Source organism: Odocoileus virginianus, chromosome 19 (assembly GCF_023699985.2).
Source record: "Odocoileus virginianus isolate 20LAN1187 ecotype Illinois chromosome 19, Ovbor_1.2, whole genome shotgun sequence".
NCBI lineage: Eukaryota > Metazoa > Chordata > Mammalia > Artiodactyla > Cervidae > Odocoileus > Odocoileus virginianus.
In genome coordinates, this window is record NC_069692.1 from 10434343 (window position 1) to 10458260 (window position 23918).

Here is a 23918-nt window from a genome sequence, read left to right on the forward strand (position 1 = left end):
TAATTCATTTCTTGTAGACTCAGAATCATATTTCCCAAGGTGACCTTAAAGACCATTTCTTGTCTATGATTTTATAGCTACCCTGTGTGTGTGTGTGTGTGTGTGTGGCTAAGTTGCTTCAGTTGTGTCTGACTTTTTGTGACCCTATGGACTGTAGCCCACCAGGCTCCTCTGCCCATAGGATTCTGCAGGCAAGAATACTGGAGTGGGTTGTGTACTCTCCTCCAGGGGATCTTTGCAACCCAGGGTCAAACCTGTGTCTCCTGCATTGGCAGGTGACTCTTTACCACTAGCACCACCTGGAAAGCCCTATAGCTACCCTACCTGCATCAAAACATCTAAAAGATTAGTTTCTAGCCTTTGCCTTCACTTCATTACCATCCTTTGAGTTTTTAATCAGTTGCACTGCTTCTTCCAACCTTAATGAAAACTGGTCTCTCAAAGGTAACCAGTTTCAGGACTCCCACTTCTAGAATGGCAGCGTGAGTTCTATGGACCCATTCCCCAACCAAATAACCATAACTGGTAAAAAATTGTTTTTAAAAGACAACCATTTAAAAAAAATAAATAAAAGACAACCATTTAATGTATATGGAAATTGGCATAAAGACATACAACAAATAAAGAAATATTTATTCAAGAAACTCTACTAAAGGCAATAAGAACATTGAGAATCTGGGACATTTGAATCACAAGTTATTTCTCTGTCCCTTCTTCTGTTCCAGCTCAGCATGAAAGAAACCTCATTCCAGACAAATGCAGCCAAGAACATATAGTTCCCTCTCCCCTTTAGCAATATGCAAGGGACAGGCTGCCCGTGTTTGTCAAACACCCCAGCTACCCTTGGCAGAGTTTCAATTCCAGGTGACTGCCGTAGAGGTCACAGGCTCTCTTCTTTCACCTAGCCTCAACTCATAGATCAGAGGCTCTACTACAAGGGTGGTAGGCTGAGAAGACTAGAACCTTGATTTCTCCCATGCTAGCTCCTTCAGAGGTGGGGGTTCCACTACAGGAGAGGCAAGTCAAGGGGACCAGAGGCTGCTGCATACACTTTGTACCCTCCTCCTAAAGGAAGAGAAGTACATAGAGAAGTTCCCATCCCTTGTTCCATGGCTCAGAGATTTATTTTCTCCTCGGGAGGACAAGTAGGCCTTTAGAACAGAAAGTTCTGAGGCTCTACCAAATGAACTAACTTTCTATGAAACAGAGTGTGGGGAAAGGTTGAACCTAAGTGTGCTCTTAGAAATAGTGGGGCTGTTTGTCGGGAGTGAGAATGACAAGCTAAAAGACTGGCCAGCAAGTTTGTTAGAGGGAAACAGGGGGAAAGTTACCTAAGGAAATCACTCCTGGGGTCAGAGCAATCTTCATACACTGGCTTCATACATCAGCCCTATAATGAGGCCTGGATTTAACATCATCAAACTGTGGAGCAATTTATACCCAAGGGCATTATAGAAAAATACCGCAGATCAGCCAGAAATTAAAGGAGTCTAACATCTGAGTGTGATCAGGGAAAGAAAATCAAAAGAGAGCCCTGCTAAAACCACTATTGTCCTAGGAACTGTGTGCAGTACTGTCTCCAGACAATATCAGAGTCTCCAAACTAAAATAGTAGCACCGGTAGCTAAAGAAATAAACAGGCAAACAATGAAAAGCACCAAATGGGTGGGAGTGAATCACATGCAGAGTCGCTACAGTACATTGTCTAAAATGTAAAGTTAGGGACTTCCCTGGCAGTCCAGTGGTTAAGACTCTACTCTTCCAATGCAGGGGCACAGGTTTGATCCTTGGTCAGGGAACTAAAGTCCCACATGCCACACCATGCTGCCAAAAATAAATAAATAAATAGAATTTAAGACTAAAATGTAAATTTTAAAATAATGAGACATGCAAAGAAAATGTAAAGTGTGACACATACATTTTTTTTATAAAGCAGACAATAGAACCTTTGTTTGAGGGGGCCCAAATGTTGACCTGGAGAAGGCAATGGCAGCCCACTCCAGTGTTCTTGCCTGGAAAATCCCATGGACAGAGGAGCCTGATAGGCTGCAGTCCATGGGGTCGCTAAGAGTCGGACACGACGGAGCAACTTCACTTTCACTTTTCGCTTTCATACATTGGAGAAGGAAATGCAACCAACTCCAGTGCTCTTGCCTGGAGAATCCCAGGGACGGGGGAGCCTGGTGCGCTGCCGTCTATGGGGTCACACAGAGTCAGACACGACTGAAGTGACTTAGCAGCAGCAGCAGCAAATGTTGACCACTGCAAAGACTTCAAAACAACTATCACAAATACCTTCAAAGAATCAAAGGACATCATTATGCCTAAGGAATTAAAGGAAGGTACAGTATTATGATGTCTCATCAAAGAGAGAATATCTAAAATGAGAAAGAAATTACAAAAAAAGAAAGAAATTCTAAAATTGAAAATACAATAACCACAAGAAAGAAAAATCACTACAGGGCTCAAATGCAGAATTGAACTGGCTGAAGAAAAAAGCAGCAAATAAAAATAAAGGTTGACAGAGATTATGCAATCTGAAAAAACAGAGGGGACAAGAAGAATGAAGGAAAAATGAACAGAGCCTAAGAGAAATGCATAGCAACACTGAGCTCACCAACATATAGGATTACCAGAGCAGAGAAAGGAGAGAAAGAAGCAAGCAAACAAAACTACAAAAATGTATTCAAAGAAATCATAACAATTTATTATATTTCATTAAAAAATTATCCAGGAGGCTCAACAAACTGCAAGTTGGAAAAACACAAAGAGAGATTACCCAGAAACATGACAGTTAAATGTTCAAAGATATTTTTGTCTAAAGGGAAAAATTTGAAGGCAGCACAATGGAGCTCTAATAAACACAATGTCAGATTAACAAAAACTGAAAAAGATTCATTGGAAGTTCATCAACTAACATGAAATACTAGGAGAACTTCAGGCTGAAAACAAGTGACCTCAGACAGTAGTTAGAAATCATATATAAAAAAAAGAAAAAGACACTGGTAAGGATAATTAGGTAATGAAAAAAACATTGAATCTGTATTGCTTCTCCTTTCTTCTCTTAGTTGACTTAAAAAGCAACTATGTAAAACAACATGTATATAAGTAGGTCTATAACATATAGAAATGTAACATTTACCAATGATAGCACAGAGGAGATAGGTGGGAGCAAAGCCATACTGGAATAAGGCTCAAATTTTGAAGACAGCCATAAATGATAAACACAGTTTACATAATAAGTGCTATAAGTATATATTTGTTCTTCTCTCAGTTTCTTTAAAAGATATACAACTATATAAATTAACATTTATAACAATGTACTAGGGTTGTGTAACATTTGTAGATGAAATATGTAATAATTATGGAACCAAAAGGCAGAGAAAAAGAACTACATAGGAATAACATTTCTATACATTATAAGAATGAAGTTACTATAAGTCTGAAGAAGACTCTGATAAGGTAAGATGCATATGGCAAATCCGAGAATGGCCATTAAGAAAATAATCCCCAAATAATTACAAAATTGTAAAGGGAAGAAAATGTGACAAGAGAAAACATTTATTAATGTAAGACTAAGAAGTGAAGGAAAAATATAGAAAAAAAAAAGACATGAGACAGAAAACAAAAGGTAAAATGACAAAGATAAATCAACTATATCAATAATAGCATTAAATGTGAGTGAATTAAACAATCCAATAAAAGGCAGAGATTGTGACACTGATTAAAAAAGCAACAACCAAGTATATGCTGCTAGAACAGACAAATTTAGACTTATGGATGCAAATAAGTTGAAAGTAAAAAGATGAAAAATATGTATCATGTAAGCAATAACAACAAGAAACCTGGAATGCCTATTCTAATATAACGCAAATTGGACTTTCAGAAAAAATATTACAAGAGACAAAGAGAGATTTTTTAAAATGGTAACAGTGTCATTCTTAGGAGGATAAAACATTTGTAACCATGTTTATCTAAAATTAGAGCCAAAAAATGCAGGAAAAATTCACAAAACTGAAGGGAGAAATAGACTTAGAAAAACACAAATTCAACAGTAATAATTCAATATTACCCCACTTCCTTCTCTCTCCCCAGATTTGTGGAAATATAATTGACAAACAAAATTCTATATACTTAAAGTATATAACGTGATGCTTTGATATATGTATACATTGTGATATGATTACCACAATCATTGATATATGTATACATTGTGATATGATTACCACAATCAAGCTAATTAATTTCTCTATCACTTCATCTAGGGATGACTTAAATCCCTTATGATTATACAGTGGAAGTGACAAAGAGATTCAAGGGATTAGATCTGATAGAGTGCCTGAAGAACTATAGACAGAGGTTTGTGACATTGTACAGGAGGCAGGGATCAAGACCACCTCCAAGAAAAAGAAATGCAAAAAGCCAAAAGGGTTTTCTGAGGAGGCCTTACAAATAGCTGAGGAAAAAAGAGAAGTGAAAGACAATAGAGAAAAGGAAAGATATCCCCACTTGAATGCAGAGTTCCAGAGAAGAGCTCGGAGAGATAAGAAAGCCTTCCTCAGTGATCAATGCAAAGAAATAGAGAAAAACAATAGAATGGGAAAGACTAGAGATTGCTTCAAGAAAATTAGAGATACCAAGGAAACATTTCATGCAAAGATGGGCACAATAAAGGACAGAAATGGTATGGATCCAACAGAAGTAGCAGATTTTAAGAAGAGGTGGCAAGAATACACAGAAGAACTATACAAAAAAGACCTTAATGACCCAGATAACCATGATGGTGTGATTACTCATCTAGAGGCAGACATCCCAGAATGTGAAGTCAAGTGGGCCTTAGGGAGCATCACTACAAACAAAGCTAGTGGAGGTGATGGAATTCCAGTTGAGCTATTTCAAATCCTTAAAGATGATGCTGTGAAAGTACTGCTCCCAATATGCCAGCAAATTATGGAAAACTCAGCAGTGGCCACAGGACTGGAAAAGTTCAGTTTTCATCCCAATTCCAAAGAAAGGCAATGCCAAAGAATGTTTAAACTATTGCACAATTGCACTCTCTCACACGCTAGTAAAGTAAAGCTCAAAATTCTCCAAGCCAGTCTTCAACAGTATGTGAACCATGTACTTCCAGATGTTCAAGTTGGATTTAGAAAAGGCAGAGGAACCAGAGACCAAATTGCCAACATCTGTTGGATCATTGAAAAAGCAAGAGAGTTCCAGAAAAACATCTACTTCTGCTTTATTGATTATGCCAAATCCTTTGACTATGGGATCACAAAAAACTGGAAAATTCTGAAAGATATGGGAATACCAGACCACCTGACTTGCCTCCTCAGAAATCTGTAAGCAGGTCAAGAAGCAACAGTTAGAACTGGGTATGGAACAAACAACAGACTGGATCCAAATTGGGAAAAAGGTTTGTCAAGGTTGTATATTGTCACCCTGCTTATTTAACTTATATGCAGAATATATCATGTGAAATGCTGGGCTGGATGAAGCACAAGCTGGAATCAAGATTGCCAGGAGGAATATCAATAACCTTATATACATAGATGACACCACACTTATGGCAGAAAGTGAAGAACTAAAGGGCCTCTTGATGAAAGTAGAAGAGGAGAGTAAAAAAGTTGGCTTAAAGCTCAACATTCAGAACACTAAGATCATGGCATCTGATCCCATCATTTCATGGCAAATAGATGGGGAAACAATGGAAACAGTGAGAGACTATTTTTGGGGGCTCCAAAATCACTGCAGGTGGTGACTGCAGCCATGAAATGAAAAGACGCTTGCTCCTTGGAAGAAAAACTATGACCAACCTAGACAGTCTTTAACAAATCAACAAAAAACCTCTTTCTGCTCAAGAACGCAGAAGAGATGTTTAAGAAGGTACAGCCTTGGTAACTTCTCTCCCCTCCCCTTTGGAAATTCTGAACTGTGTTCCTTCTCCTCCACGTTTACATGGAAGCCTGAAAAAAAGCAGGACTGCAGGATTTCAGAGCTTCGAGACGCTGCGTAGCGAAGCTCGGGACCAGGGACCGGCTTTCCGAGCTCGCTTACTACACGAGCACCTGCGGGCCCCTGGTAGAGAGCGGGGCTCCTAGGTCTGGGGTGCCCTCCCAGGAGCGGAAAATCCAGGCGCCCAGACAAGGGGCAGACACGTTAAGACACGAACCGGTTCGCCACTGGCCAGAGGAATGGGGGCCAGCGCGGTGGGGGCGGGGCGGGAAAGCGGAAGGGGAGCCGGGCGGAGCGGAAGAAGGGCACGTTGGGGCGGAAGAGGGGCGCGACGGGGCGGAAGGCGATGTCGTCTCCAGTGCGGCCTTCAGGACCCTGTGGCCATCAGGACCGTGTGGACTTCAGGACCGTGTGGCCTTCAGGACCGTGTGGCTGCGGTCTGGCTGCCGGGGCTGCACTTTAAGGAGCATGTCTTGGCGAACCCTAGCAGTCGCTGTGTGATGGACTTTAGCGCTTCTTCACTGGAATTCCAGACGGCGACCCGCGGGGTTCGGCGCTGTCCGTGTGAGGCCGGGCCGCAGGCCCACTTCCCTGTGCTGGGCAGAGGGACGCTGTGCAGAGCGACGCAGAGCCTTTTGTCAGGTGAGCGAAGGTGGTGGGGAAAGGTCAGTGTCACTTTCCTGTGAAGGTGAAGAAATAGCTGATGTTGACATTTTCAAAAGGATAGAGACGCGTGATTTCAGTGCTGAATTTATTTATTTAATTTTCATTTAAATGCCGAACACTTTCCAATTCCTGTACTCAGTTGTTGTTGTTCAGTGGCTAAGTCGTGTTGGACTCTCTGGGACCCCGTGAACTGCAGCACACCGGGCTTCCCGGTCCTTCAGTATCTCTCTGCGTTTGCACAATTTCATGTCCATTTGAGTTTGTGATGCTATCTAACTATCTCATCCTCTGTCGCCGCCTTCTCTTCTTGCCCTCAATCTTTCTCAGTAGTGTTTAAAAAAAAAATAATGAAGACGGAAGAAGATAATTTAGGTGATACATTTAAGTTCACACTGCCATGAAGTGGGCAGCCTCCTTTTGGAGAAATGCAAAATAAAGTGGAAGGCATGAAGCTTTCACGATAAAAAATAAAACAGCCAGTTCTTTCACCAGCAAAGTGGACTTACTTGGGAGTAGCCAAGGATTTGGATTTGGGACGAGCGAACTGTAGCAAAGGCCATAGATAAGTTCAACAAAGAAAACGCCCATTATGTTAAAGAGAAGAAGGAGGAAGTTGGCAGGAGTAGCTTTGAAGAAAGTCCTGGGTTGAGGTGAGAATTCAGGTGGTGATGGTTTCTCATAGGCTAAGTAGCTAGGTACACAGGAAATGTCCCCTTCTAGTGGGTCTGTAAATGATGCTCTCTTGTTGGAGTATGTAATTAACAAGGAGTAATTGATGCCTCCTTTGGCAATGTGTCCTTCCTACTATTTAAAATGATGTTTTCTTTATTCAGTTTGACGTTTTGTACTTTTCTCTGAAAGCATCGCTGATGAAGAGGCAGGTTTCCCAGTTTCAGTGGCCTTTATTCCTTGGTGCCAAGAAGGACTTCTTGGTCCACTTTGCGCCCCACCTTGGAGAGGAAAGTGCACCGATTGGAAACCTACTGAGGAAACCTAAGGAGGAGTAGAAGGGAGAAATTGGGGTCTAATCTTCTTGAGAGCTTAAGCACTAGAGATTGTTCTGATCATTTTGAAATGTGGAGCAAGTATCAACTTGTTGGACAGACTGGTTTTACAAAGATTTAACAGGCAGCAAAATACAGAACTTAAAATAGTTACACAAAGCAGAATTATAAATAAAAGTTTAGAACCAAATTGTATGATGGTTCTAAACTAGGACCTTAAGCCTGAGAGTAGCCAGTAAAAGAAATCATGTTGGAGAAGGGGGAGTGTCAGGTGACCCTGTTGCAAGTGGTCTTTCTCTCTGATTCTTCTATGCACTTGAGTTTCTGCTTCTCTAATCATGTTTTCTCTGACATTTACTTGAACCCAAGGGAAAAAAGGCTCTTCCCACTGAGGCAAATCTGGTGTCAGGTGTGCTTCCTGAAAGTTCCCACTCAGGGTGACCATGCATGCGTACTAATTCGTTTGAGTTGTCTTTGACTCTTTGTGACTCTATGGACTGTAGCCTGGCAGGTTCTTCTGTCTATAGGATTCTCCTGACAAGAACACTGGAGTGGGTTGCCATGCCCTCCTCCGGGGGGGTCTTCCCGACCCAGGGATCTAACCCACATCTCTTACATCTCCTTCACTGGCAGGTTCTTTACTACTAACACCACCTGGGAAGGCCATTAAAATAGTATTGTTATTTTGAAAGAACTGTTCAGAACCAAATATATTACCCAGTAATACAGGCTATAAGGTTGCAAATTCAGAAACCATGACTCTAGATAAGAATCCAGAAATAGTTAATAGTCCAGACAAGGAAAAACTTAAGTGAATTCTGAACCTTCTAACTCTTTAATCTTTTCACTTGCCTTTTTTTTTTTTTTTTAATTTGTCATGGAGATTCTGAAAGACCATAATCAAAAGAAGAGGTTGTCCCCTTTTGCAATAATTTGAGAAGTACCAATAAGGGTATTGTCTTTCCGTGAAAGAGAGAAAGAGAAAAGCAACAGTGACCAAAAGGGTATACAAGTCTGGTCAGGTCATCTTTGGAAAGCTGTCTGCCTAAGTTATTAGCTGCTTCTCTTTCTAGTCAGTTTGATTTGGATGTTTCCAGTGTTTTTATAGCACCACGTGTCAGGTGAAGTCTTCTTTAGCTGTGAGATGTGTACTCAAGTTTCAAGTCCCTGAAGTTTGGTCGTGAGGAGGACCTGCTATAGACCGTTCCAAGGAAATTCAAGAGCAGTCTTTTTTCTTACTGATTTCAAACCAGAAAAGTGGAAGAAAATTGAAAACATTAGTTTGAAGAGGAGTAGTCAGACATTTAAAGATAGTAAAAATATTTGACCAAAATTACTTTAGCCACCTGATCCCAAGAGCTGGCTCATTGGAAAAGACACTGATTCTAGGAAAGACTGAGGACAGGATGAGAATGGGGCAACAGAGGTTGAGATGGTTGGGTTCCATCACTGACTCAATGGACATGAGTTTAAGCAAACTCTGGGAGATAGTGAAGGACAGAGAAGCCTGGCGTGCTGCAGTACATGGGGTCGCAAAGAGTCAGACACGTCTGAACAACAACAGCAGAAGAATTTGGGATCCAGTCCAGCATATAGGTATGTAACAAAACCTTGAAGATCACTGGTAGGACTGGAATTTAATATCTGTGTAAGTGAAAACATGATTTCCTTCTCCATGATTATCCTTTTATTATAGATAATCATAGTAAAACTAACTTGTTGGTATTGAACTTGGTTTGATTATTTACATAAATGAAATGAGAATAGTGACTGATCATGTAAGTTCTTTTTCAAAATTGTTTTGCTTGAACCTTGTAAACAAGGTACCCAGCCAATTTATTTATTTTTCTTGAGTAGGTCCACAAAGCTGTCTGGTCATATCTGAGTCTATGTACACCTTTCTTGAATATGATAATACAGCCAAAGCCATGGTGATATAGCCAGTATTTCCAGTGGTGTCTTGTTATGACAAGAACAGATTCCCAGTGAATTTATGCAAATATACATATTGTCATGAAAAAAAATACTTGGGTTTTTAAATTCTGGAGGGATCAGGAAGGGAGGAAAAAAAAATAAATGTTTTAACCCTTGTTGTAAAGATACATTTTCTTAAAGGAGAGGGGGGAAAAAGGGTCCTTTACATCCAGTTCTGTGCAGTATTTTAAAATTATCTAACAATTTCATCCTAGAATATTTGTCAGGATCTTTTACATGAATTTCTTTGAAGATAAACACATTTGCCGAAGCCTCGGAGAATAAACAATAACTGTCTATAAATGACAGAAGACTTAAAAATAGTACTAATTAAAGATGAAGGTTCAATTTAATGTAATCGACAAGTCTATTTGGTCATTTCTGTGACCACATCTTTAAAACCATGGCTGTATATTGTCAGCCTGCTTATTTAACTTATTTGCAGAGTACATCATGAGAAATGCTGCGCTGGATGAAGCACAAGCTAGAATCAAGATTTTTGGGAGGAATATCAGTAACCTCATTTATGCAGATGACACCACACTTATGGCAGAAAGCAAGGAAGAACTAAAGAGCCTCTTGATGAAAGTGAAAGAGGAGAGTGAAAAGGCTGGCTTAAAACTCAGCATTCAAAAAACTAAGATCATAGCATCCAGTCCCATCACTTCATGGCAAATAGATGGGGAAACAATGGAAACAGTGAGAGACTTTATTTTTTTGGGCTCCAAAGTCACTGTAGATGGTGACTGCAGCCATGAAATTAAAAGATGATTGCTCCTTGGAAGAAAATCTATGACCAGTCTAGACAGCCTATTAAAAGCAGAGACAAAGGATGAAACAGAAGCATTTAAAAAAGACATATGTAGGTGAGAAATTAGTGTGTATGATAAAAACAATTCTAGTCAATCATGTAATTTATCTTAGTGAAACTCTGACATTTTAAGTAACCCCAAAAGATTTCAGTATGCCATTTTTAAGTACATGTATTGTAAAATATAATTGTTGCACCTAAAAACTCTTATCCCATTTTCATCTATCTGAATTATTTGTTCCCAATATTTATGTTTAAGTTACTCACAGAAACTTAATGATTCATTAGACAAAGTCAGCCATCATCTCAAGCAATTTTTTTTCTGACAGATTTGCAGCAGAGATAATGTGAATATCTAACTAGTAAACTCATGTGGAATAAAAGTATATTCAGTGCTGATGACTCAAGACATACCTGTTTCAATTAGACTAACAAATTTAAACTATCACATGAACCACAAAAGCATTCGTGTGAATTGCTCTTATATTTCTGATAATTTATATAAGTAACATTTTTAGACCAATTAAATGGAACTCTTTATAAATTAATTTTGTGCCTAGAAATTGATTTCAACAGTTGGTAATGTTCTCTGGGAACTCTATAATTGTCCTCACTGTCCATATTAGTTATCTTGCTTAAGTAAAATTTGCATCATTCATTTCATGCAGGCAGCTTTTCAACAACAAAAATGAATAGCTCGTTTTTGGTAAATGTTCTTTCATTTTAGTATTCTTTTTGAGCCTCCACAATTCTTTTAATGCTGCACACATACATATAATTGTGAAATCAGCTGGGGGAGGGAGGAGCATAGTAATAAAACAGCCGATCTTTTCTTGATATTTTATTGGTCTGACCTTATTTAAAGATAAGTAGATCTTAGGTAACTGATGAGTTGGCAGTGATCAGCACTCCAAGAAGAGAGACCAGCTTGCAGAGAAGAGTGGAACTGAAACAGGGTGAGTGGTGAGATTAAGAACAGGGTGGGTAGAATTGACTTGTGGACAGATTCTTTAGCCTTGTCTCGTGTTGTGGATTCTCAAGCCTTGTGTACCAAATTGTTATTGGCAGTTATTATTTGTCAAGTACTGTACCTGGCATTGCAAATGTCCTCTTGCAGCCAAATCTAGTGGGAAGATAAGGAGTAGTTACAGCAAAGTGTGAGTGAGGGTTAAGGAAGGATCTAAGCATTGTGAGAGCAGACAGTAGTTGAGAGTATTAGAGGAGTTGATTTGGAGTTGCTTTGAGGAAGAAAAAAGTGTAATGGGGAATCACATACCCAGAGGGTTGGAATGAATAGAACACCTGAAGGATATGAAATTAAAATATTAATTTCATTTTGGCCGGGAGGAAAAAAGGTATGTGTGGCATACTCACCACATACATGGTAGTGTACGACTCAAGTAGTGAAAACTTGAAAGGTAGATTAATTAAGAAAGAAGGAAAGTTGCCGGGGTCCAGCCTCAGCAGGATCCAGGGGTACCCTCAGGATGAACGGCGTCGGTGAGAGAGAGACGTGATCAAGTGAAGTCGCTCAGTTGTGTCTGACTCTTTGCGACCCCATGGACTGTAGCCTTCCACGCTTCTCCGTCCGTGGGATTTTCCAGGAAGAATACTGGAGTGGGTTGCCATTTCCTTCTCCAGAGGATCTTCCCAACCCAGGGGTCAAACCTGGGTCTCCTGCATTGTAGGCAGACCTTTACCGTCTGAGCCACCAGGGAAGTGAAGTGTTAATTAATGACAGCCTAAAACCAAATTCAGATGCGGAAAACAGGTCATATGCTGACAGTCTGAAGTGGAATAGTTCTGATTTTTTGTTGTTTACTCCCTGCCTTGTGCTTATTGTTTGCTTGCTCAGTATGTGTTTGTGTTTACTTTCTGGATATTTCCAGCACCTGACGAAACAGGTTACAGCTTCTAAGAGAACTGAGAGCTTAGTCTGTGTGTGGGGAGGGGAGCTTGTTTGCCTTTGAAAAAGTTAGAAAACATGGAGAGAGTGAAACCTTTGATGTCTGCTCTCTTCTCTCTCCACTTTCCGATGGCGTGGTTGTAAGCTCGTTCAGCTGGGCTGAATCTGCTGTGGTAGGGCAGTAAAGCACCAGCAGGACGGGTTAGCAACCCTGACAGGCTACAGTCCATGGGGTTGTGAAGAGTCAGACATGACTGAGCGACTGAACTGAACTGATCCATGTGATAAGTGGTAAGTTGTTCAGTCGTGTCCAATTCTCTGCAACCCCAAGGACTGTAGCCTGTCAGACTCCTTTGTCCATGGGGATTCTCCAGGCAAGATACTGGAGTGGGTTGCCTTGCCATTCTTCAGAAAGTATTCATAATAGGCTCTTATCCAGTGTCAAGGATTGGACCCCTAATCTTGGGGTCAGCAAACTTGAGAGGCTTAGCAATGTCCTTGAGTTTCTCAGGTACTACTGCCACAGACAAGGAGATATGAGGAGAGGAAAGAAGGGAGAGTTAGTGGAGGGAGGACAGGAGTTTGGGAGGCAAAAAAAAAAAAATGGAATCAATAGAGAAAAGGATCCATGAGGTTTTTATTATGAGGTTTCCATGGAAAAATCAGCATATCAAAGATGTCCAATGAAGCAAAAATATTAGTGACCTAATGTTTAAATTTGGTAATGATTTAAGTGTAAAGAGGTACAGATCTGATGATGTCTATACTGATTGCCCTTGTTTTGGATATTGGAGCGGGGTGCCATGCTAAGTCACTTCAGTCGTGTCTGACTCTTTACAACACTATGGACTGTATCCCAGCAGGCTCCTCTGTCCATGGGATTCTCCAGACAAGAATACTGGAGTGGGTTGCCATTCCTTCTCCAAGGGATCTTCCCAACCCTGCATCTCTTAATCTCCTGCATTGGCAGGTGGATTCCTTTACCACTGGCGCCACCTGGGAAGCCTCATTGGAGGTGGTGGTGGTGGGGGATGTTTGTGAAGACAAAACAGACAGACTCCTTACAATGAGAAAAGATATGTTGTTTATTGATTCTATAATCCCTTTATAATAATTAAAAATGCCAATGTTTTACAAGTCTTACTCGTTCTTATTTTCTAGTTTAACTATTTTCCCTAAACAGAATACTATGGAAAACATAGGCAACTTTTTTCTTTTTTTAAATAGCCATCTAAGTTCTCATCAAGTTTCTTCGGCGTAGTTCTCTTACATTAAAGTCATGGTGAACATGGAAAAGACCTCACCCTGAAATGAATTTTCCGTTTAATGGTCTCTTGTGTATATGACTTACCATTAGGGGCGAAACATGCAGAGAGAGCATTGTAGGCAAAAGCCAGCTTGGTCATGTTGTGTTTGGCTCTCTCTGTGTAGGCCTCTCAGTTTTGTGAACTGATCTGGCCAGTGACCTTGAGAGCTTATTTTTCCTAGACTAGAAGCAGGCCTAAGGAACCCTGAGCCCTACAGCTTTAATCTTCTTCAAATGCTTTCCCAAGATAAAGGCAGCCCCTGGTTCCATGTCCCACATAAGCTGAGAGGCAGAGAGGGGTGCGTGAGAGAGAAGGCAGTAGAGACGAAAAGGAGGAAAGAAGGGAAATCAGAAGAGAGAAAATCCAAAGTGGCAGCAGTACCAGTGGAAATAGTTTCATGTTGTTGCAACAAATAGGCAGTTATCTGGAGATGAGATATATAAAATGAGAAGAGTTGACAGAACTTCGGGGGATGCAGAAACCTTACACATGTGTTCCTATTTCTTTCCCCATTTTCCTCAGGACTCCTTCCAGCTTTTTCTGTGAAAGCATTACATAAGGTAAGGTTAATACCAAGAATACTGCTCTGTTGCATTTCTGCCTAGAGGTTGTTCCCAAAGGGACTTTTGGACTGAATTTTTTCTTAGATTTAGAGTTAGAAGAACTGCCATCATGAAGAAGACTCCCTGAAGGCAGGAGATGGTGCTCACTACAGAATAGCAACAGTTTTCTAAACCCTCCTAGTGCGTTGGATCTCAGTAAATGCCCTGTCATCATCTCCCACTGATATACTGAAATAATGTACTTTGTAAATTTTTTGGTTTGAGAAACTGGGAGAAGGGAAGCAATCTTGTACTTAAGAGTGCTTTGAGAAGTAGGGAAGTCCTTCCAGTAAACAGAAAGGTCTCTCGCTAAAGCCTGTTAATGTATTATATTAGAAAAGTGTCTGTTTAGCTAGACTACTGCATACTTCTCTCTTTTTTCCAGAAATGGCAAGAAGTCTTTTGAAGACATCGCCTAACCCTGTAAAGACAAAATTGCTGCATCAGATAGGATTGTCACTTTATAATACTTCTCATGGCTTCCATGAAGAAGAAGTGAAAAAAAAACTTGAACAGTTTCCTGGTGGATCCGTTGACCTTCAGAAGGAAAACAATGGCATTGGCATTCTTACGCTGAACAATCCAAGTAAAATGAATGCCTTCTCAGGTATAGAGATCTTTCTTATGTTAAAGAATGATACCAAATCTAACCTGCTATCTTGTGATCTTTATCCTTAAACTCTGTAGACAGAATTCTTGAAAGTCATGGTACTCTTTGTAGAACATGAAAAATCAAAAAGTTGTCACATGAACCAGTAATATTTTAAATTTTATTTATTTTTAATTGGAGGATAACTAGGTTATAATATTGTGTTGGTTTCCACCATACATCAATCAGTCATAGTTATACATACGTCTCCTTCCTCCTGAACCCCCCTCTCACCTCCCACCTGATCCCCTCTATGTTGCCACAGAGCATTAGTTTGAGCTCCCTGCATCAAACAGAAAATTCCCACTGGCTATCTGTTTTATGTATGGTAATGTATATGATTCCATGCTACTCTCTAAATTTCTCCCAGCTTCTCCTTCCCCTACTGTGTCCACAAGTTTGTTCGCTATGTCTGTGTCTACATTGCTGCCCTGCAAATAGATTCATCAGTACCATTTTTCTAGGTTCCATGTATATGTATTATTAATATATGATACTTGTTTTTCTCCTTCTGACTTACTTCACTCTGTATATTAGGCTCTAGGTTCATCCATCTCATTAGAACTGACTCAAATGCATTCCTTTTTATGACAGTAATATTTCATTGTATATATGTACCACATCTTTTTTATATGTTCATCTATTGATGGGCATCTAGGTTGCTTCCCTATCTTAGCTATTGTAAATGGTGCTGCAGTGGATATTGGGGTACATATGTCTCAGTTTTGGTTTTCTCAGGGTATGTGCCCAGTAGTACGATTGCTGGGTCATATGTAGTTTTGATGAGATGAGAAAACTGAACTGAATTATGAGTGACATTGAGCATCTTTTCATGTATTTATTCAGTTCAGTTTCTCAGTCGTGTCTGACTCTATGCGACCCCATGAATTGCAGCACGCCAGGCCTCCCTGTCCATCACAAACTCCCAGAGTTTACTCAAACCCATGCCCATCGAATCGGTGATGCCATCCAGCTATCTCATCCTCTGTCATCCCCTTCTCCTCCTGCCCCCAATCCCTCCCAGCATCAGGGTCTTTTCCAATGAGTCAGCTCTTGACATGAGGTGGCCAAAGTACTGGAGTTTCAGCTTCAGCATCAGTCCTTCCAATGAACACCCAGGACTGATCTCCTTTAGGATGGACTGGTTGAATCTCCTTGCAGTCCAAGGGACTCTCAAGAGTCTTCTCCAACACCACAGCTCAAAAGCATCAATTCTTTGGCACTCAGCCTTCTTCGCAGTCCAACTCTCACATCCATACATGACCACTGGAAAAACCATAGCCTTGACCAGATGGACCTTTATTGGCAAAGTAATGTCTCTGCTTTCTAATATGCTATCTAGGTTGGTCATAACTTTCCTTCCAAGGAATACATGTCTTTTAATTTCATGGCTGCAATCACCATCTGCAGTGATTTTGGAGCCCAAAAAAATAAAGTCTGACACTGTTTCCACTGTCTCCCCATCTATTTCCCATGAAGTGATGGGACTAGATGCCATGATCTTAGTTTTCTGAATGTTAAGCTTTAAGCCAACTTTTTCACTCTCCTCTTTCACTTTCATCAAAAAGCTTTTTAGTTCCTCTTCACTTTCTGCCATAAGGGTGGTGTCATCTGCATTCTGAGGTTATTGATATTTCTCCTGGCAATCTTGATTCCAGTTTGTGCTTCTTCCAGCCCAGCATTTCTCATGATGTACTCTGCATATAAGTTAAATAAGCAGGGTGACAATATGCAGCCTTGACATACTCCTTTTCCTATTTGGAACCAGTCTGTTGTTCCATGTCCAGTTCTAACTGTTGCTTCCTGACCTGCATACAGGTTTCTCAAGAGGCAGTTCAGGTGGTCTGGTATTCCCATCTCCTTAAGAATTTTCCACAGTTTATTGTGATCCACACAGTCGAAGGCTTTGGCATAGTCAATAAAGCAGAAATAGATGTTTTTCTGGAACTCTCTTGCTTTTTTCAATGATCCAGTGGATATTGGCAATTTGATCTGTGGTTCCTCTGCATTTTCTAAAACCAGCTTGATTCACGTATTGGTTCTTGGTTCACGTATTGCTGAAGCCTGGCTTGGAGAATTTTGAGCATTACCTTACTAGCGTGTGAGATGAGTGCAATTGTGCGGTAGTTTGAGCATTCTCTGGGATTGCCTTTCTTAGGGATTTGAATGAAAACTGACTTTTTCCAGTCCTGTGGCCACTGCTGAGTTTTCCAAATTTGCTGGCATATTGAGTGCAGCACTTTCACAGCATCATCTTTCAGGATTTGAAATAGCTCAACTGGAATTCCATCACATCCACTAGCTTTGTTCGTAGTGATGCTTTCTAAGGCCCACTTGACTTCACATTCCAGGATGTCTGGCTCTAGGTGAGGGATCACACCATTGTGATTATCTGGGTCATGAAGATCTTTTTTGTACAGTTCTTCGTGTATTCTTGCCACCTCTCCTTAATATCTTCTGATTCTTTTAGGTCCATACCATTTCTGTCCTTTATTGAGCCCATTTTTGCATGAAATGTTCCCTTGGTATCTCTAATTTTCTTGAAGCAATCTCTAGTCTTTCCCGTTCTGTTGTTTTCCTCTATTTCTTTGCATTGATTGCTGAGGAAGGCTTTCTCATCTCTCCTGGCTATTCTTTGGAACTCTGCATTCAAATGGAAATATCTTTCCTTTTCTCCTTTACTTTTCGCTTCTCTTCATTTCACAGCTATTTGTAAGGCCTCCTCAGACAGCCATTTTGCCTTTTTGCATTTCTTTTCCATGGGGATGGTCTTGATCCCTGTCTCCTGTACAGTGTCACGAACCTCCGTCCATAGTTCATCAGGCACTCTGTCTATCAGATCTAGTCCCTTGAATCTATTTCTCACTTCCACTGTATAGTCATAAAGGATTTGATTTAGGTCATATCTGAATGGTCTAGTGGTTTTCCCTACTTTCTTCAGTTTAAGTCTGAATTTGGCAATAAGGAATTCATGATCTGAGCCACAGTCTGCTCCTGGTCTTGTTTTTGGTGACTGTATAGAGCTTCTGCATCTTTGGCTGCAAAGAATATAATCAATCTGATTTTGGTGTTGACCATCTGGTGATGTCCATGTGTAGAGTCTTCTCTTGTGTTGTTGGAAGAGGGTGTTTGCTATGACCAGTGCGCTCTCTTGGCAAAATTCTATTAGCCTTTAGCTATCTGTATATCTTCTTTGGAGAAATGTCTGTTTAGGTATTCTGCTCACTTTTTGGTTGAGTTGTTTGTTTTTCTGGTATTGAGCTGCATGAGCTGCTTATCTATTTTGGAGATTAATCCTTTGTTAGTTGTTTCATTAGCTGTTGTTTTCTCCCATTCTGACAGTTGTCTTTTGTTGTCTTTTACCTTGTTTATAGTTTCCTTTGCTGTTCAAAAACTTTCAAGTTTTGTAAGGTCTCCCTTGTTTGTTTTTGTTTTTATTTCCCTTAATCTAGAAGGTGGGTCATAGAGGATCTTGCTGTGATTTATGCCAAAGTGTATTCTGCCTATGCTTTCCTCTTAAGAGTTTTACAGTTTCTTGTTTTACATTTAGTTCTTTAATCCATTTTGAGTTTATCTTTGTGTATGGTGTGAGGAAGTGTTCTAATTTCATTCTTTCACATGTGGCTGTCCAGTTTTCCCACCACCACTTATTGAAGAGACTGTCTCTTCTCCATTGTATATTCTTGCCTCTTTTGTCAAAGATAAGGTGCCCATAGGTATGTGGGTTCATCTCTGAGCTTTGTGTCTTGCTCCACTGGTCTATATTTCTGTTTTTGTGCCAGTACCATACTGTCTTGATGACTGTAGCTTTGTAGTATAGTCTGAAGTCAGGAAGGTTGATTCCTCCAGCTCCATTCTTCTTTCTCAAGAATTTTTTGGCTACTCAGGGTCTTTTGTGTTTCCATACAAATTGTGAGATTTTTTGTTGTTGTTGTTCTAGTTGTGTGAAAAAAGCCATTGGTAATTTGATAGGGATGCATTGAATCTGTCGATTGCTTTGGGTAGTATAGTCATTTTCACAATATTGATTCTTCCAATCCGAAAACATGGTATATCTCTCCATCTGTTTATGTTGTCTTTGATTTTTTCATCAGCATCTTACAGTTTTCTGTATACAGCTATTTTGTCTCCCTAGGTAGGTTTATTCCTTGGTATTTTATTCTTTTTGTTGCAGTGGTAAATGGGATTGATTCCTTAATTTCTCTTTCTGATTTTTCATTGTTAGTATATAGGAATGCAAATAATTTCTGTGTATTGATTGATTTTGTATCCTGTGACTTCACTAAATTCACTGATTGACTCTAGTAATTTTCTGATAATATCTTTGGGATTTTCTATGTATAGTATCATGTTGTCTGTAAGCAGTAAGAGTTTTACTACTTCTTTTCCAATCTGGATCCTTTTATTTCTTTTTCTTCTGTGATTGCTGTGGCAGTACTTCTAGAACTATGTTGAATAATAGTGGCGATAGTGGGCACCATTGTCTTGTTTGAACTAGGAACACTTTTTACTAATTGTGTATATTTTAATGTTTTTTATATATATATGTATGAATACAGATGTTGATAAAATCAAATTGAGCTTGATTATTTTTTCCATGGAAATTTTAAGTGCTTAATAACTTCATTTGTGTTCAGCTAATATCACTTGGAAACAGAAGGAAGGATATTTCAGAGATTGAAAACTAAAGAGAAAACCCTAAAATGAAAAAAAAATTTAGTTTAATTTTTTTGTGAACTAAAATAAGACTGTCATTTTAACCATGTAATTCTAATAATCAGTAAAAGCACTGTACTTGCCTATTTGTTGCCCCTTTTCAAACTCTGAGATAGAGGTAAATACCTTCTATTGCTAGGCAACACTCTTGGCATATAAGAATTTTACATTTAAGAGACTTCAAGGTCTAGGACCTGGATAATTTGTAATTTTTTGCCAAAGCTCAAATTTGAGCTATTCTACCATGATGTAATACAGAAGCCAATGAATAACCTTGCTGACTACCCAGCACTCATGTTTCAGGGTGATTTTGGCAGTCTCTGTTTATCAGTTACATGCTTCATGGAGGGAGGGCGTTGTGAATTATATTTTGTAGTAGCATTTGAAATATTGGGTTCAAAAATATCCCAATAGTTTTGTGTCTTTATATAATCGTAACTATAGATGTAATTTGATAGACTGTAAACTTTGTAAATTATCAATGATGAGTCTTTAAACACAAGATGACTTTTCTTTACACTCAGCAGAATCCAGAGATATCTCTTGCTATAAATGTTAACAAATAGAAATATAATGCAGGACACAAGTGTCAACTATATATATCATTTAAAATTTTCTGGTAGCCTTAGTTTTAAAAGGAAAAAGAAGGGTTAAATTAACTTTAATAATATTGTTTTTAATCAGTGTATTCAGAATATTGCAACTTGTGATTAATATAAAAAGTATCAGTGAGATATTTTCCTCTTTTTTTCATACCAGGTCTTTGAAATCTGCTATGTATTTTACACTACTGTTAGTGAGTTGGGTCTGGCTGCTTGCTACTCAAAAATCAGAATTCAAGACAAGTGTTGTTAGGAAAGAAAGTTGCTTTTTAGTCAGAATGCTGGCAGTCTGGGAAGATGGTGGACTCAGTGTCCTACAAAAACCACCTCTGAAGATTCTGCTTAGCCATGAAAGTTTTAAAGGAAAAAGGGGACATAATCTCAGTCAACTGAGATAAAGTCTCTGAGTCATTGCCATCCCCCACTGTGTGCTGGCTTGTTGAATTTTTGTGATTTTTCTTTAGATGCTCTCGTTCGTATAGTTTGTTTGCATGGATTTGTTCCTGCGATTTCTGAAGAAGAAGCTAGGGAAGAGATCTAGTCCTCTGTTACTTATTCTTCACCTCTACTTATCTGATCTATGGAAAGAACCAACAGGTTAGGCAGTGTACTGTGTCATCCAGAGATCTGATAGTTGTGCCTAAGGCCAGAGATGAGTAGAGGATGGGGTTGCCTGGCTTAAGGTTAGTGACAAGACAGAAGAGACTTCCTGTAGAGAGCTCTTTCCTGCCAAAATCTGTTTACACTACTGCACATCTCAGTTTAGACTAGTGATATTTCAGGTGCTCAGTGACTTCATGTGGGTGGTGGCTACCTCATTGGACAGTGCAGCTCCATACCTTCATTAGGTTCAGAGAATAAAAGGCAACTTTTATATGAGCCTATAAAAAAATAGAAAGGTAAGGCTTCTAGAGATTTTAGACTAGATAGCTACTAATTTTAACTAACTACTGAATAGCTATACTTTATGATTTGTTTTAGTAAAGCTTTTTATTCAAATGGAAACAAGTATTAATTTGATGCCTAGTGTTTAAAACTAATACAAGCAGAGCTACTTTGATTAGAGTGATGGGGTTGGGTTGAGTTGAGAGATGATGAATGAGCCCTACACTCACAACTCTCAGGTCCTTGCCTGAAGATCACCCAAGCAGATACCCCATGGTCCATTTCATCTCTTACGTTTATTTCACAGAGTCAGTAAGATTAGTTTAACTACTGGTGTTGGTTTCTCATACTCAGGGCCAGCTTTTTTTCCTACCTAACCACATATTTATGTGGCTTTTAATTAAGGAGGAAAGAGAGATCACTAACAAATTGTAAATTTTTAAAGCAGAGAGACTGTCATGCTTATTTTCTTTGTATACTCAGTGCCAACATTATAGGCATTTGATAGACATTCAGTATTTGTAAAATTTGTGATCTAAGAGTCTTTTTTGATACCTTACAGTTTCTAAATTATTTCTATTTGTCCAATATTTTATGTGTCTGTGATTCCCCCTCCCCTCTTTGGCAGGCGTTATGATGCTACAACTTCTGGAAAAAGTGATTGAGTTGGAAAACTGGACAGAGGGGAAAGGTCTCATTGTCCGTGGGGCAAAAAATACTTTTTCTTCAGGATCTGATCTGCATGCTGTGAAAGCACTAGGAACTCCAGAGGCAAGTATTGTATGAATTATGCAGTAGATTCTATGTGTTTGTCAGCCATCTATGGCTAAGATATTTATATTTTACTTATATGGTTATTATGATGACAGCTATTCTCTAATAGCTTTCCAAGGATAAGAGTTTTTGTTTTGTATCTAAAAGATTAGCTTGTAATGGTGTGAAGTAATGGGAGAAAAATGAAGGACAGGAAGGTTAGCAGTAAAACGTCCTCTATTAAAACCAGCAAGGATGTGAATTTTTTAAGTGGAAGCCCCTTAGCATCTCATGATACAGAGTTTTGCCTGTGGTACATATATGAAATATCTAGCATGGCTTTGGCAATTGGTAGGCTCCAACAAATGCTGGGAGTTGAAACATTTGCTTTTGAATTATGGTGACAGAAAAGCAATTGGAATCATCTCTCAGTATTTGTCCTCTAAGGAAGCTGTTTTTCGTGAATTCAGCCCTCCACTAACATTCCCTAGGCAGGGAAAAAAAAAAAGCAGATGAAAGAGAGAGAGGAAAAAGGGAGAAAAATCTATCTGTTACCATTTAATGACAGATGTGAACTGTATGTAGTTAATAATGTTTTAATGTTATTGGACAGCTCTTGCACCACTCTATGTAGTATAAGGATTTCTGTTTGCATAATATCTATGAGGATGGAGAAGGAAATGGCAACCCACTCCAGTATTCTTGCCTGGAAAAATCCATGGACAGAGGAGTCTGGTGGGCTGAAGTCCATGGGATTACATGACTGAGCTTGTGTGCACGAGGGTGGAGGGAGATGGGTTGGTATCAATAAACTGGTAGAACTAAAAAAAAAAAAAAAATATATATATATATATATATATATATATATATATCTATGAGGAAAGATCTCTCTTTTCCTAATTTTGATAGATTTATATTTGAAAGTTGGTTTCAACATTTTCTGGCAGGCAGGAGGGTGCCAGCCTAAGAACTGAGTGAGCTGCAGTTTTATAATCTAAGAGAAAGTGGAGACAGGGAGAAGACCACCATCTTCCTTATTCTTGAGGATTCCTTCATCAGTTCCTCCTCTGTGTTGGGTGGGGGATTTTTCTTGTCCCTATGTGGTCAAACTGGCACTGTCATGGTGTAGTGGAAATGAGCAAAAGGAGCTAACATATGCTAAAATATGGTAAATCATCTCAGGTTTCAGTATATCATGTTTTCTTATATTTTTGTTTTTACTGTGTATAGAGAACCACATCATAGAAATCATTAACTTACTATGCTTACTGGGCAGGATGTGGGTCTCATTCCACCTTTACTTTATAATTTAGGGGCACGTCTTATGCTTCTGTTGCATGCTTTTGCTGCTAAGGAAGCCTGTTTGGTTTCATGGTGAAGCGAAACTGCTGTCTTAAGTGATCATTAATTTACTGGCTCTCCCACACTTTGGTTTTATTTGCAATCCCCTCCTGGGATTAATTATTTAACCACTTGCTTTGTCCCTTTACTTTATCCCTATCAAGAATACTAAGCCGGCAATCTGAATATATGGAGTCTTATCCAGGCTTTACTAGTAATTTTACTATGGGGCCTGCAAGTCATTTGATTATAATTTTTCACCTCTAGAATGATTCTGTTTCTAGACATCTTATTCTGTTCATGAAAGACACTGTAAAGATAGAATGAGATACTAATGATAGATTATTGTGGGTCTGGTATAAGTCAGTGTTGGGCTCTACTCTCAGGCCTGGAAAGCCTGCACTTGCCCAGCTTCAAGACCAAAGAAAGAGCCTGGAGTCAGTGACAGCTATCAGTGGGCCAGAGGAAAGAGGGAGCTTACATGTCTGAAGCAAAGTCCTGAGGCAACACCCCACCAGCTGCAGCAGGCAGGGCTGGACAGTCTTTGCTTCATGGAAGAGGGGAGCCACTTATGAGGGGAATTAGCTTCACGTTGGCTCATTAGTTACCAGGGAAACTAGCAGATTGCCCCTCACTGCACCTTTGAGGAGAACAGTGACTTGCAGGTATGTAGAAAGGTCAGCCATGTGAGTAGGGTGTAAACGAAGCAAGCACTGGTCGAGGAAGGGATGTATAGAGAGCCAGGGA

The 23918-nt window shown here is 39.5% G+C and overlaps 1 protein-coding gene across 4 annotated transcripts in view; it reads left to right on the top strand.

Annotated features, from left to right (window-relative positions):
* Positions 1-6251: 6251 nt before the first annotated feature.
* Positions 6252-23918, top strand: part of ECHDC1 (ethylmalonyl-CoA decarboxylase 1) — a 43063-nt gene continuing 25396 nt past the window's right edge. Inside the window, exons 1-4 of one of the 4 annotated variants that reach the window (XM_020878918.2) lie at positions 6520-6597; positions 14146-14183; positions 14611-14832; positions 21706-21848. In XM_020878918.2, coding sequence (XP_020734577.1) covers positions 14613-14832; positions 21706-21848 — 363 coding nt within the window. In that variant the 5' untranslated portion in view covers positions 6520-6597; positions 14146-14183; positions 14611-14612. Of the gene's footprint in view, positions 6598-11356; positions 11367-14145; positions 14184-14610; positions 14833-21705; positions 21849-23918 lie in introns of those variants that run through there. The other 3 variants (XM_070449846.1, XM_020878915.2, XM_020878917.2) reach the window with 3 other exon arrangements.